We start from the raw sequence: 15,693 nt of genomic DNA, 5'->3' as shown, positions 1-15,693 counted from the left end.
ATAGGAATGCAGAAGTTGGTAAAGCAGGAAGCAAATAAAAAGGATATCTATCTACATGTGTAGGTGAAAGCAGTTCTAAACTGAAAATTATTTCTCACATTGATTTTAATCTCTTATTTAAACATCTATCTACAAATATTGAACCACAGGGCTGTCAATACTGGGTAAGGCCCTCTCTTCACCAGGTTGAGGAGACTGTTTCTGAACTCCTGCTATTCAGACATCACTGAATCAGCTCTTGGTGTCTAGCCACATACAAGAAAGCAAAGAAACCCCAGCAGCTACTCAGGAAGGAGGACTGGCAGTCTTTGTTCCATCTCTGTTGTGCTTGAAGACATTACCTGCTTCCTAAGAACTCACGTCACACACACCATCTGCAACTGCACAACCTCACACCTGCAAAATGGTCATTTCTTACAGAACAGAGTATCAGTGGTCTGCAGGCACGGTCCACATAATGCAGTTCCCAATAGAAGGGCCAAAACTCGGGAGCAGCACTTCTCAGTGCTGCTGAGAACCTGCACTAGTCTCTGCTCTCCTGGAGCTGTGAAGATACCAACTGTCATTATCCACATGCACTGACTTGCATCCACCTAACACTAAGTGAATGATTTGCTCCAAATAAGCAAATACTAATCAATAAACTATCCAAAAAGTTGCAACTTTTTCATATTTGTGCCTAACTATAAGACAAATTACCAGGAAATAGCAAGTTACCAGGTTTTAAAAACAGACACCCACAAAATGCTTATGCATGCTCCTTTCCACATGATAAATTTGATTTAATAAAGCCAGGTAACTTACACCTCCATAAAAAAGGGAATAGGATAACTGGCTAAGTTTCTATCCTGGGACATGGGTGGAGATAATCCCACAGAGCAGCTGACAAGCAGTAAGGTCACAAGTCAGCTTATCCCTCAGTAACTGCTTGATGTGCTCACACTCCTCAGTAGAGCATAGGAATGACTATGGAGACCAACGCATCCAGTGTGCAACTTAACTTTTACATTTCCTTTAGACAAACACAGAGCTTGGAAAAGTACAACTTGTCATTTGTATAGGGCACTTTTCCTAGAGCTAGACAGCTACAGAAAACACAGTATTGACCTCTCAGTCTATAGGCTACAAACTGATGTAGCCAGCCTAGGATTACAAAACAGTACTGTTAACACTCTGTGGAGAGAAAACAATGATTTAAACTTCTCACATTGTGAGATCCCACTTAACATGTTAACTCACTGAGATTCAAGAGTAATATATTTACTAGGATATAACTGAAACCACCAGGATTAGGTGCACAGTTCCCTGAAACCAGTTTGCAATACTTCAGAGCCTACAGTACTTCTGGGGAAGACTTTGGGATTGCAAATATGTAATTCATATTGAGTAGTTCCAGTCAAATCAGTGGGACTATTTGTGCCACCACTGCAAAGGTCATCACCTGACCCATGGGGATCCTCATACCTAAATACAAGGGCAGATTGAATCCTAATTTGCAGGCATGAGAAAGTCTTTTGTCAGTGGGAACCTCAAAGCTGTCAGATTTGGCCTCCTATCAAAGACGAGAAAAGTTCTGCTTGATCTTTCTCCAGCACAGGCAGAAAAATAACTCATCTGCAAATTGAGAAAATGCTGCAGGCTTAGAGGTTACCTGAGAATATCCCGTGTGTTAAAGTATCCTTGCAACAGATGCGAAAGAATAGTGCAGACCACAGTGATCCTGGAGTTACTGATTTCAACATCATTGAAGAGGAAAACGAGTTTGGGCACCACTTGCACCTGATAGGCAACTTGAGCATTCTGGTACCCATCTCTGCATAAAAGCACACGGTCTATTAAAAGGTTTTATTAGAAAAAAGCAAATTAGCAATATTAAACAAGGTTAAGATATTTTTCTTTACAGCAAACATTTTAACTTGCACTGTATTTTCATCTCTGGTTCCATTTAATCTAGATCATCACATAGCCTCTCCATCAAGTAAGCTTGTTCCACATGCTTCTGATTTAGATGTCAGCCATATACCTAGAGGACTGCAGTATCTCCACAAGATGTGAAAAAAGAGCCAGATCAAGATTTTCTGGTGCTGTCATCCAAAGCTGAAAGACAAAGGAAAGCAGAAAATGTACTGCTCAGCTGAGCTGAGGGGAGTGCAGTCTATGACAGAAAAACAGTAACAAGTAGTTTGGGGACAGTAAAATCATGAATTGTCACTATTAGAATTCTAGGTTCAGCACAAATGATTGGAATTACATTATGGATTACATTATGCTACAACTGTGTGCTATAAAGAACACTACAAATAATATTTTTACTTTTGCATTAAATGTTTCTCTAATTTGAGAAGGAACACAACAGAGAAGCAGGTATTTTTAGAGGTAGGGAAAGAGAAGAGAAAAGGACAATAAGAACATTCAACCCAGAGTCCATAATACACAAGTCAGCATAGACTGACATATAGAGCTAAATTGGGCCACATTTGAAGAAAACTCAAATACCCCCAAGGCAGGGATATTTTATTTCAGATCCAGACCCAATAACATCCAATCATCTTGTATCATATAAATATCACTTGGATAGAAAATAAGGAGGATGTGGATGGTGCCTGATTTCATGGCAGTGAAAGGCAGAGATATTAAACATTTAGGTGGAAAAAGAGGAATTTAAAGCCACAGACTTTTCCTCCTTATCCCCAACCAAGCAATGGAAAGTCTTCTGGCTGCACAAGCAGCTGCTACCTCTGAACTAGCCCTGAGCAGCAGGCACTTGGGGACTCTGTGGAAACAGCTCACAAACTGCATCAAGCACCGGAGGGTCTTGGTACCTGGGCTCCTTTAGCCACATCAGGAGCCACCACCTCCCCAGGAGAGCCAATGTGGCACATCACTGTACACTACTTCACCTCAAGAACCTGATCCAGGAGGTGTTACGAACCAAACCTCACACTATAAAAAACATCTTTAACTGAGCTGAACTCTGAAAATATCTGCAGTTTTACCTCAAAGTTGCAGAGAAGATACTGGAATGCATTATAATTCTTGACAACTGAAGATTCAAAGCCAAGTTCAGCTGTGCCTGCTAGGGAGAATACTAGCTGTAAAATCCTGTTGTTTAACAGCTGTGTCTTCCTCTTCAAAAGATATGCCAATAACTGAAAAAAAGATTAAGTATATACTGAAAACAAATCTACATGGAAACAGAAAACAATTACTGAATCCATGGCAGATGCACAGTTCACTGGCAGTAGTAGTCATATGCACCATACATACAAGTATTCTGAAGAAGATAAAGATTTCAGTTTGCACAGAGGTTTGGGCAGCAGGTAAAAGTGAGAACTCTTGAAAGAATTTGACAGATTTGTGGCATAGAATGAGAGCAAAATACATCCCATATTATGTTGAATTGAATTTACAAAAAGCAATACAAAAAGTAGATTCTCTACATTGTTCTTTGTGGGCATATATTCTTAGCTGCTTGGAAACTGTGTTGGTTCAAAGAGTTGAACCAACACAGAGTTGATCCAAAGAGTTGATCTCTTCAAATGTAAAGGATATTTTTGGGACAATTTCCAGTTCCTCATCTGAGACTAGTTTTGATTATTAGTGAAGAAAAACCACTTAAACTACTACATATGCAATAGGCTAGAAGGACCATTAATTTAAAAGTATGGATCATGCTAACACTAAAATAATGATTATTAGTTGTCTACGTTCAGACATCCAGCTAATGAGCAAAATCACTCTAGTGCACCATGATGATCAGTCACACTAAGAGAACATCATCAAACAGAGCCAAAAGGAACAGCATGCACACAAGGCAAAGGCCGACATTCTCTTAAAGCTATTGGACAAGTAATACATCAATACAATATATTCGTAGCAATCAGAATTCATTCATGAATTCACAAGTTCACTGCACTGAAACTTCACACATCAGCCTTAACCTCACCAACATTACCTACAGAACTTGCCCTGGTCTCCTCAACCCTGAGCCAAATGAACTCTTAGCCTGCACAGCTTTCAGGTCTGAAAGATGAAATTAGAGCAGACCTAATCAATACAGAGCTGGAAATGCAGACACTACTTATCTCAATAGTTCCTAACACACAGTGATAGAGACTGACCCATAGCAATTCCTAGTCAGTGCTACACTGAGTGGTCTGCAAGGAAGAATCTTAGGCTGCATAAACAAGGGGAAGAACCAAAACATTTGCCTAAGAAGTGGCTTCTTGTGGGAGAAGACTCACAAATCTGTTGCACTGCTCTTCTCAACAGTAGCCTTCCTACAAGCATGACACCTTCCAACTATTGGACCACATCTTCACAACAAGATCTGTTCTCATTTTACCTGGCTTCCTGGAGACTGTAAGCACAGAATTTATTACCCTATCCCATACACCAATTCCAAAGATCCTGCAACTTACACAATTATAATCGTAAGCACTGATAGCTGGGATATACTCAAGTTGATTAACAATAACAGTTTGGGGCATAAGACTCTACCCAAATTGAACAATAAAAGATAATCTACCTGGTATCCACCTATGTGCCTCATCAGTTTTTCACTCATTGGGCTACTCTTCAGGATGGAGTTCAGGACTTTGACAGCTGCATACATGGTGTGGTCATCACGGGCCAAAGCAATGAGACCCAGGAGAATGGCAGGGCCTCCGATGAAGTTCAGACTAGTAGCTGCTGGTGAGGACTGGAACACTCTTACTCCTAAGAAATTAGAGTTACTCAACCAAGAAGCTGCACAGAATATATTTGTTTTTGAACAGAGACAGGCCTAACTCTTTGTTAGGAGTGAAGTAGAGCTCTTTTACCATATTGGCCCACAGCAACTGATCCTATAGTCCGGGAGACACCCGAGAGATGTCCAGCAATATTCTTAGCCAGGAAAACTGGAGTTGCACTGTCCCGAGAACTAATTCCCATCTAAAATAGATAAGATATATCCTAGAAAAAGCCACAGAAGTACTGGAAAAGCAGAAAGTTAAGCAATTTTTTGAGATGATTTTATTACCTTTAGACTTTGACAAAAAAAAGACCAGTTTGTTTTTTTTAAATCCTCAAAGTTGACAATTAAGACAAACATTCACGTACCCAAAGTATTTCACAATCCCTACCATTTTTGATATATCAAGAACAGGCTTGGCATTGGCAGCAAGGCTAAAATTGCATGTGAAATCTCTTGTGTAGGAATAAGGCACTGTAAGGAATAACTGACTGAAATGAAATATCCTTAAACCAGAAAACTCTGACTTCTGTTACAGTCTTAAGAAGACCTGTTTAACACTGTGTTTCACTATCCAATCTATTCCTCATCACAGACTAACAAAACAATATTTACAATGTAATTAAGAAACTGGAGAAGCTGAAAAAGCATTGAAGCTACGACAAAGTCACAAACTTTGCTCATAGAAACGAACAAAACCAAGTGCTGCATTAAAGACAAATGAGGGGAGCATACAACCTCTTTGGCAATCAGTCGACCATCCACTTCATTGTAGGAGCTCTTCACATCTTGGACTGTAGCTAAAGACAAGCACGTGGCATTGATTCCAAAAGAAATTTTCTCCTCTCCCACGAGCAGTAGAGGATTATGCTCAGTGCACTGGTCTTCACCTAAAACAAGAGTCATTGTAAATATCCCAAGGAAATTCACAGGGTCAGCTTGAGAAACAGGAGAAGGGCAGCCGAAAAGTTACTGGAAGAAACAAAAGTTTAAAAAGGAGATTGATTTTGACTTAGAATCAGAAAAAGGGTTAATCTTTTGCAATCTGTACCATAGCAGCTTGTCAGCATAAACACCAGTCAAATACGCTGGGCTTGTCTCCCTTGAGGACTACTCTGTGCAGATCCTACAGCCTCTACTCTTAGGAAGCTTAGAAGTGTCCAGAACAAATCTTTCTCTGCCCACACAATGCAGACAGTCTGGGCAAAAAAATATATTTCAGAGACCTTTCAAGCGACTGCTCTCCTCATATGGAGGAAAAAGCTGCCAACTGACAACATATGGAAAGGTTCTAAGAAGTACCAGGCTCAACAGTTTGATGATTGCATGACATTTTCATATGCTTTAATTTAAATAACTTTTTGTTTCTGCTTTCATTACAAGCTAAACAATGAAAAACAGAATACACCTTTTTTAATCTCATTTTTGGCAATTACATAAACTGAAGAACTGTTGATTTATAAAGCCGTTTTACTAACACTAGTACCATAGCCTTTAAAGGCAAATAGGATTAGCAGGTTTTCTGTATTTGCTAGGAATGCCCTGAGTCTATATCATCTATTTTCCTTCAGGCAGGACACATTTATAGCTAAGGCTGCTGCTGTTTAGAAGAAGGAGCAAAATAGCACTGAAACAAGGCAAAATGCTTTCCACAACAAGCCCATAAATCCATTATTCCATTTTAAGGAGTAAGCCATAATATTTTGAGGTTTGTGCTGAACCTTGTTTTTCTTTTTCTTAATAAAATCAAAAGTTTCTCTCAATATGTTAATGGAATAAGGAGATGTCAGGTTAAAAAAAATCTCCAAAAAGCAGCAAAAGCCAACACATGATACCTGGGAGAAAGATTAAGAAACTGTGAAAGACAGAACAAAGAGTAGACTTTCACCTGTTCAGATGACTTTCACATCTGAAGTGTTTTCACAGTCAGCAGATCATGCTTTTATAGCACCCTATGACCTCCCCGCAACAGTGCATCACTAGAGTCGAGAGACACAGTCAATGTAAGCACTGAAGTCCAGCTGGGGAGCCAGGGATACAGAGGAGAACAAGGACCTCTGACATCATGAAGACTCAACACTTGAAAATCAGTACTATTTTCATTTTAGTGCTCTATTTGGATATAATTTCTCCTTCAAAAAACCCTGTTGATCGACTTGGGAGTTTTTCTGTCTAGAGAGACAACATCAGGTCAGTCCTCTGTTTCAGGCTGCAGCAACACCAAAAATAGTGCTGTATTCTGCTCTTTCCAGATGTGAGAATCATCTCACTTAACCTGAGTTCCAGCACAGAGGTGAATGAACTACTTGTTGAATAGTTTTCAATAATTAATATGTTTTGTCAACCTATTTAATAATTGAAGCTAACAGTGCACTTGATTTAAAACTCTTCCACATTGTATGGAATGTAACTTATTCCCCTACCTCTCTTCCGTTTCACAGCATTTGCAATCACAGATGCTTTATTCCTCTTCTGCTAACCTGTACACAACCCAGAAGAGCAGAGTCCCAGACTTTTAGCAATCAGCTAGGTACAGTTGGAATGTTAATAGCAGATTTGAAGAATGAAAAGCATCATCCTGGCAAACAAACAGCGCTGGAGATCAGAGTTACCACATACCTTGAAGCTGTGCTGCTTGAAAATTGCTACAATACTGTGGGCCAAGCTTATTAATCAACTCTACGGTTTCCACAGAGATGGCTTCTTCAAATAGGTATGTAGGGCCAAGGCGCCAGGTCAAAGAGGACCTCTGTTTCCAAACTCGAGGAGTAGCTATGTACCCATAGACGTCGATAAAGGAAGAGGGGTCCATGGAAATGCAGTCACCTGGTAAGGGCTGCAGGTACTGCATCTACAACAGAGCAAAAGTACACTTAAGGAACTCACTGAATCAGGGGTGCCTGAAGGTCACACCCCTGGAAGTTAACGTCCATCTCCTTCCCACATGGAAACCTCACAATTACCTGTGCACAGGGCTTCAGATCAAGCTCAAAGCTGAAAAAAAAAATCAGTTCTTTGACAGATCAAAGCTAAGAGGAGAGACTGTCCAGGTTTGCTCTCTTTAAGGGAGTCCCCTCAGAAATGGTGCTGACAAGGCAGTAATCTGTCAACATTCAAAAGCTTTAACCAAGACAACATCTTGACAAACACTAGTGAAACCTATTAAACTGCATTGCCTTACCCTCTGCTTCAATAGTAAGACATGAAGTCAGATACTTTGCAGGCTCTAGACATCAACTTCTTCATACTTAACAGGATAACAAGATCCTAAAGATATCTGCTTGTTAGTTTATGCCTATGCAGCCCCTAGCATAGTAGATTTGTCAGGTGATCAATAAGTTAACATGCATAAATGTATTCCACAATGTAGCTCAGAACCCCACAGTAAGATTTTTGGGCTGGTTCCTGCTTAGTCTACCATAATAAAAGGATAATTAACAACTGTTTAGAAATTGGACTTTCAAAAGTATCAGAACTATAGGCATTCTCACAAGTTCAAACCTACATTTTATTTCACAGTCAATATTATCTGTTTTGGCACAGTAAAACCCTACCTTGGCCCCAAACTCTGCCCGCACATCTCACACCCCCATCCTTAATATCATAACCTGGGCAGTGCAGCACAGGAAGTCAAGTTACAGACCACATCTTGCACAGACACATAGAGAAGGCAATTTTTGAATGGTACAGACCAAGTATATCAGTTTGCTTAAGTTCAACAAATCAGGGAGTAAGACCATTTATTTTTGGTATCAAAGTAAGGACTCAGCCTCCTGATTGAGTCTACTACTATATTAAATGTGAAGAGTTCTTATAGAGAGCAGAAAGAATTTTCATAACCTATACTGTATTTCAGGGCTTAGAACAGGTTCTGACAATTTGTTGTCAGTATGCGAGAGATTCCTAGCATTTACCTATCTTTGACTGCTGAGATACACAATGTGGTCAGTACTGGGAGGCAGGAGTCTACATCAGAATGAATAAACATAATGCCTCTTGCACCATGGTGGTCCTCCTTTTACCCCCTCTCTACCCTGCCAAAAAGAGCTTTTGATATCTGTTAACAAGCTTTGTGCAATTCTGATTTGTTATACATCTTCCTTCACTGTCTATGTCAAGAGAAAGTCTTGTATCATGTCAGAGACCTTAGCAGTGGGACCATCTTTTATTTAGTAAACACTTCTTTTATTTATTATGAACTGTTTTACTATATGTTAAACACATTTGCTGTGAATTCTTTAATCAATTGCAATGCTTAAGACTAGGTTTATTGATGACTTACAGTCTCATTTGAAGGAAGGCAAATTAAATTAAATTTTCATTCTTGAAATGGATATAGGTCCCAAAAGGCATTTAGAAGACAGATCATTTTTTCTCAAGTATGAGAAAGAGAATATTTGGAATTAAACAGGTTGTTTTTACTCAGGAAGTATAAAACAGATAAGTGAGCTTTGCATATGTTGACATTGATTTCAAATATAGAAATAGGAAGAGACCTAAGTTGTAATTAATAACAACCTACTAAAAAGCTATATTTTCAACATTACAAAGCTGAAGCATTTAAAGTCTATAAAACAATCTCAGAAATAATATATCAGCTTCAAAACCATGACCATGATGATGATAGCACTATGAAGTGATGCCCTTCCTTGTCTTCTCATGTCTCTGAGCCTTTTACACGCCTTGCCACTGCATTCTCATGGTTTCTCAAGCAGGCTGAGAAAGCTTTAAATCATGATTTTAACATGTGAGAGCTGAGACTCTTGTGCAAGGAGATTATTGCATTAAATGAAACATGGAGGAAAACAGGAGCTATTGCAATATTTGCAATGCACTGATGAGCTGGTACTGTTACCACTTATAAGGTTTTCTCTTATCTTAAACCTTTCTCTTTCATATTCAAAAAATAATGAATGATCTATCATCCACTGAATACTAATGGACAAATAAGAAGCAAGAAAGGAAGAAATATGTCTAAGTTCAAGACATAAGTATAAACTGATATCACTGTTTTCAACAGTCACACAAATATACCCTGACATATATGGATTTCTGACTTCACTAAAAGGCAAAGCAAGGTGATATATCATATGTAAGCAAACCACTGCTCTGAGGTCATTCATGTTTACACAGAAAAGATGCTGGAAGGTGCGGGGGGTGGAGAACAAGGGCAAATGTTCAGCAATCAGGCACAGCCCTATGCAGAAACCTTTACCTTAGCAGAGCCAAGAGTCTGACCATTCAAATATGCTGACACAATGCAGTTCTTCTTTGCTTCCTTAGCAACTGTCACTGTGAGATGATGCCACTGGCCAGTGACCAGCATCTTGCCGCAGCCAAACTGGACCTGCCCTGGAACTAAGGAGTGATTTTGGACCTCGCTCTCAGGTTCCATGATGTCTGTAAGGTGAAAAACAAGTGACAATTACTGGAAAGTTTGGGGCTTCTGCTTAACCTTCCACTGCCTCTGGGATACAACTATCAAACGTGACACACAGAAGGAACAGGTGGATATAGTATTAGCTAATCCTGTTCTATTCCATTTCTTTAGAAGATTTCCTATAAGTTCACTATAATACTACTTGGATAATTCCCAGCAACCTTTCATATAAATTGAGTCATGCCAGCTACCACCTGCTAACTATCTGCAGCTACAAAACCAGCTGAAGCCAGGACCAAGCCAAGCTGGTCTCTGGTTCTCTTCTCTCAGAAGAGAAGCCCTCAAGATATTTATCTGACACAAAGAAATTCCTAGTGAATTCAAGAAGATAAAACTCCACATGATTATTTCTAATTATATGACAAGAGGAAAGCTGGGATTTTTTAACTTAAGGGAATAAGAGCACACTGATCATGCCAACAGTGCATGAAAACTCCCAGCTACAATTCCCATTCCACTCTCAACCTCCTCTGCAAAGCTGAATCACAGCCACATTTAAAATACCTACTATGCTTGATATGGGGAAAAGGGTAAACATTAACAAGGAATAAAAAGTAATAGGCTGGCCTGAGAAAAAAGATGTACAGGCATAGGAAAAAAATGTAGAAGTATACAAATGACATGCAGGAGTGTTTCTAGAATACCTTCTACAAGTTTCATCACATACTGCAGTGCATAAAATAATTCTCAATGTCTACAGCAAACTTAAAACTGAAATGTGACTGAGGAGTACAACCATAACAGACTGCCAGACAAAAACTGAAAAGATGCAAAGTCTCATTCATGCCCTTGGTCCATTTAAGAACACAGAATTTGTTACTGAAGCTTTCCAGACCATCACAGGACACAATCCTGAAGCTGAACTGAGAAAAATCTTACCAAGGGGCTGGAATTCCATTTCTTCCGTAGAAATGACCAAGGAACGCTCCTGGGGGGAAAAGCTTACTGAAAAGCAGACAAACTCTTGCTCTGTTCTTGACATGTGCCTCACAATAGTGAGAAAACGGAGTGGGTGACTGTTGTGCAACAAACCAAACTTATTAACCAGAAACCAGGAGGAGAGAGTCAGTCCACTCAGGGGAGGAAACATTCTGGTGCCTATAGGGAAAAATAAATAAAACAGCAATGAGAAAGCAGATTCCCTCATGCAAGACATTAGCGCCCTGCTTGCTGTTTCATCTGTAGCCCAAATATATAAGAATCAACATTAGACCATTAGAGAGCTTGAATTCCTATTTTATTCCACAGAGACTGCTGTGAGAGTACATGCAGGTCTAAGTGATCTAGAACGGATTGGTGAGTAACAAGTACTAGAGCTCCATGACACAGAGCTTGTCACTGTGTAGCACTGAACCAGAAATGGAAACAAGTTACCTCAGAGTCCACACAACTCTGGAAGCAACATGCACCGCCTAAGTAACCATTTCCCAGTGCATCAAACTCTTCTCAAACTACATAAGAATTCCATCTCATGTTACATAGTTTTCTTTGCTTCCCTGGGAAATGACCCAAAACTCTTCTGGCCTTCACTTGTTAGGGTTGTTTTCCTGAGGTCCTGCTTGAAATTTATTTTTCTAATAGACCATATGCCACATCTGATGTTGCATTTTGCAGAGCAGTCCAAGCTAAATAGCTCAGAGCAGGACCAGGACAATAAGATTAAACAATATTGAACACAATTAATTCCTGCCATTCCTTAAATACATTGAATGCCTCCACCAGGGTTGAAGGATTAGTGCTTTCAGAAGCATGAGCCAGGGAGTGCTTACCCATGCCAGTTCCTCCCGAGACAGACTGCTCAGCACTGGGGCCCATCACAGTGGCCAAGGTAGGGAAGTACAAACACCTAGAAAAGCAAGCAAGCATCCATTCAGCAGAAACGTAAATCCATTCCTGAAGATCACCACTGACCCAATTCTGTGCTCTCCTTACAAGTCCATCCCTGAAGAATCAAGGTAGAAAAGCAAAGCCAGGTCCATCAGCAACAAGACAGCAACAAACTTTCTCTGGGCTAAATAGGTTGGCAACATGGTTGGAAGAAAGGCAACAACAGGGCACAAGGATTAATCAGAGTAGCAACTAGTTTCTGTGTCTACTGTAAGAGCTGGGAGACACTGCAAACAACTCAGGAGAAAGGCAACTGCAGTTGCAATACCCATATCCTTCCATGGACATGTCAAATTCCACAAATGATGGAGCCAAAGCAGCATTGTGGAGCTGGAAGTTTCGTGGTGATGTCATGGAGATGAGACTCATCGCAGTCTGGAGCACCAGTGCAGACCCTTTAGACACCCAAGGGAAGCTGCTGAGAGGCACAGCTGTCTGAGGAGCAGTTTTAGTGTCCACCATGGCCACTTCTGAACCTACAAGATTGATATAGTCCATAGTAAAATCACTGTCACCTCATTTTACTGCAGACTTAGCCCATATTCAGTTCATTACTACTAAAAACCAGCATTGAATAGGAGAGATGGATCTTAGAAAAGAAATGCGATATCTTTTAAGTTTTCAGGCAATTGCAATCACCACCTTTACTAAAGCAGTTTGTTTCCTCACTTATCTTACACACAAACCACTCAACTGTGCCATAAGCCAAGGGTTAAAACCAATGCATTGGAATGGATCTAAAAAAAGACTGCAGAGACCATGTAAGGCCCCAAATCTCTACCATTCTGCATCAGGTTACTCATAGGCATGACGAAACTATACATGTGAAATGCTATGAATCGAGCTCTGCTGCTGCAACATGTTACAATGGAGAACAGGCAGGGACGGCAAGAGGTCCATACGAGCAAAGCAGACTTTTAGGCCATCAAAGTACAATTAGCGGTGCTTTTAATGCACACATACCCTGCTACCAGTTACAAACCAAAGGGAATATGTAGTCCAAATGTTGGTCCAAACTCCCATTGGCTTGTGGAACACTATTAGTGCTTTCACACATCTTTTCCGTGACTAATCCTGAAAAGTTTAAGTATTTTCAGCATCTGGCTCCAGCAAAACCTTATGATTTTGTTTCTGCTAGTCATCAGATCACCTCTCAGTTTTGATCAATACACAGCTCTCCCCAGTACCTGGTCCAAAATATTTGGACATAACCCACTTGCACTGTGGCTGGCTTGGAATACCTCCAACAGTAGTTTCCTTTAATTACAGACTTTTATAGCCCAACCATGGTACCAGTACCAGGTTGTTCATTGCATACTTACCTTCATTGCAGGCTACTTCAGTTGAATCACTCCCTTGACATGAAAAGACCTTAGTCTTTGTGCTGGACCTCACAGCTACTGGTAGAGAACTTCCCAGCCAAAGAAACTGCCTAACAAAAAATCAAACAAGGAAACATTGTCCACACACCCCAAACAAATAAAACATGCCAGATATCTGGGAGCCCTAACAACTGCACAAATACAGCTCAGCCTCACAGGAGACCAACTTTCATATTGGAGACCTATCTTTATTGTTTCTTCTATTAAAAAAAAAAAAAAAAAAGCAAAAAAACACCTAGGCTTCAATTTTTCAACAACACTAAAAAATGGGATTTTAGGATTTTAATATGGACTTCTGTTCCTTTAATAAAATAAACTTTCCAATTTTCCAGTGAATATCCAAATCTGAGTATCTGCACTCTGATCTCAGCAGGTACTCTCATGCCTACTATTCATTATCATTAAAGGAGAAAGCATATCCTAAAGCATAGATATCCTAAAGATAGATCAGACTGAGAAACAAGACGATACTTTCTATTTTTGAGTCTGTCTCTGACATGGATTAGGAGTAAGAAAGTCATTTAAGTCTTCATGAATCTGCTTCTCCCTACGAAGGTCAGGGAAGAATAATGCTGAATTCTACTTGTTTTGTAGTTACTTAATTAGTTGCTCTTTGAAAATGGCTTTGCAAACTTGCAGAGATGATGCAGAGAAGAGCACAGACTTGTACTTGATTCAGTAATATAAGCATATACACCTTATTATCATTATGCAAGTACAATCAACTGAAATGAATGTCTAAATGTCTTGCTGAATCAGGACACTGATCAGTGTCCAGTTACAAGGCAGAATGTTGTCCTAAGGCAGTGAGACCTCACTAAACCAAAACAGTTCCATTACACGCACTCAGATACCTTAACACATCTGGCTCAATGGCCTGGGAGGCAAGCTTCTCAAACACCCTCGTGAGGGGCAGATGCAGTGGGTGGCTCTCATTGCGGAGGGCATCATGGCAGGATGTTATCAGAGTGCTCAGCAAGCCAGCGCTGCACATCACCTGGCGGCTCTTCTCCGACTTCACCAGGGACAGGATATGGTCAGCCACAGCACACTGGATTTCCTGAGAAAGCTGAAACAGATACAGCCAAGGTCAGAGGATTGGAACTACAGCTTTACTTGGTAATTGTTTTCCGTTTTTTCCACCCATTATTTATTGTTTGGTCTCTGGATGTAAAAATCTGTCCCAGAGAAGGCATCTCTAGGACTTACTTGAAAAGTTTCAAGTGCAACTGCATCACTGTTCCATAAAACTGCCTCTGAGCAGTCTGGATAAAGCTGCATCTGAGTAACTGCTCAGCAACACCCAGCTGAGCTACCCTGTGTAAACACTAGTGTAATGAAAGAGAGCAGCAATCAGTCCTTAAGCAGAAATGGAGGGTACCACCAAAGGCAGGTTATCAGGCCTAAGTCCCAAGGAGAGCAGAGTGACTCAGAATGTGTTTAATATTAAGCACAGGGACACTTAACCTTATCTAGTCTTTGCTTCAAAAAAACTCTGACCTATAAAAATCCCGAAACTCTTGCTTAACTTTTAGCACTGCTGTTTTTTTAAAGAGCTTAAAGTATCTGAATTTTCACAAATTATCTTTCAAGCAATTTGTTCCCACTCAGGAATGGATCCCTCACATCTTATTAGTATTTCCATTTCTTCTTTTACAACAAAAACAATTATGGTGGCAGACATGCAGATTATGACACAATTTACAGTATAAATGAGACAAAATTACACCGACTTCTGAATAAGTTAACATATTAAGCATTAAAAGGGATCCATCTGTTGGATGATGCAGACAGTTCTCTCAAAACTGTACAAATCTGATAACACATGTATCCATTTTTGTAAAAACAGCTACATTTTATGTCTGAAAGACAAGGTTTTTCTGAATAGCCTTTTCTTTCATCTCAGTGACTGCTCATTCCCAGTGAATGTGTCATTAGAAATCCCTCCCCACGTTATCCTTCCAGGAGAGGCACTTATTTCTATGGCATATCAAAATCCTACTTATGTTTCTGGATCTTTTGATTTTTTTATTCCATTTTCCATTGGATGTAGGAAAGGAACTAGTTATAAAAGCATTAAAAAATAAAAGAGGATATAATCTTGTCTGAGTGAAACTTAGTGAGATAAACCAATAATGCCATAAAGGAATACAAAAAATTGATTGTTTTCATTAGCTTAGCAGCTCTGTCAATAACAGTACAGTCTTGTTTGGAATAAACTGTGCTGTTTTTAGGGATCTTAGTTCCAG

At 39.8% G+C, this 15,693-nt stretch overlaps 1 protein-coding gene across 1 annotated transcript in view; it reads right to left on the bottom strand.

The window, feature by feature from the left end:
* WDFY4 (WDFY family member 4) overlaps positions 1-15,693 on the bottom strand; it is a 103,229-nt gene that overhangs the window by 66,945 nt on the left and 20,591 nt on the right. Inside the window, exons 13-25 of the mRNA XM_026050535.1 lie at positions 14,299-14,513; positions 13,385-13,494; positions 12,331-12,532; positions 11,945-12,021; positions 11,055-11,273; positions 9,951-10,135; positions 7,355-7,586; positions 5,474-5,625; positions 4,824-4,935; positions 4,529-4,719; positions 2,997-3,149; positions 2,024-2,097; positions 1,652-1,813 (exon numbers count right to left, since the gene is read on the bottom strand). Coding sequence (XP_025906320.1) covers positions 1,652-1,813; positions 2,024-2,097; positions 2,997-3,149; positions 4,529-4,719; positions 4,824-4,935; positions 5,474-5,625; positions 7,355-7,586; positions 9,951-10,135; positions 11,055-11,273; positions 11,945-12,021; positions 12,331-12,532; positions 13,385-13,494; positions 14,299-14,513 — 2,084 coding nt within the window. The remainder of the gene's footprint in view (positions 1-1,651; positions 1,814-2,023; positions 2,098-2,996; positions 3,150-4,528; positions 4,720-4,823; positions 4,936-5,473; positions 5,626-7,354; positions 7,587-9,950; positions 10,136-11,054; positions 11,274-11,944; positions 12,022-12,330; positions 12,533-13,384; positions 13,495-14,298; positions 14,514-15,693) is intronic.

Source organism: Nothoprocta perdicaria, unplaced genomic scaffold (genome assembly GCF_003342845.1).
Source record: "Nothoprocta perdicaria isolate Ctin4 unplaced genomic scaffold, notPer1 scaffold_110, whole genome shotgun sequence".
Lineage (NCBI taxonomy): Eukaryota > Metazoa > Chordata > Aves > Tinamiformes > Tinamidae > Nothoprocta > Nothoprocta perdicaria.
Note: the sequence above shows the minus strand (reverse complement) of the source record. Positions and strands in the feature narration are given on the sequence as shown.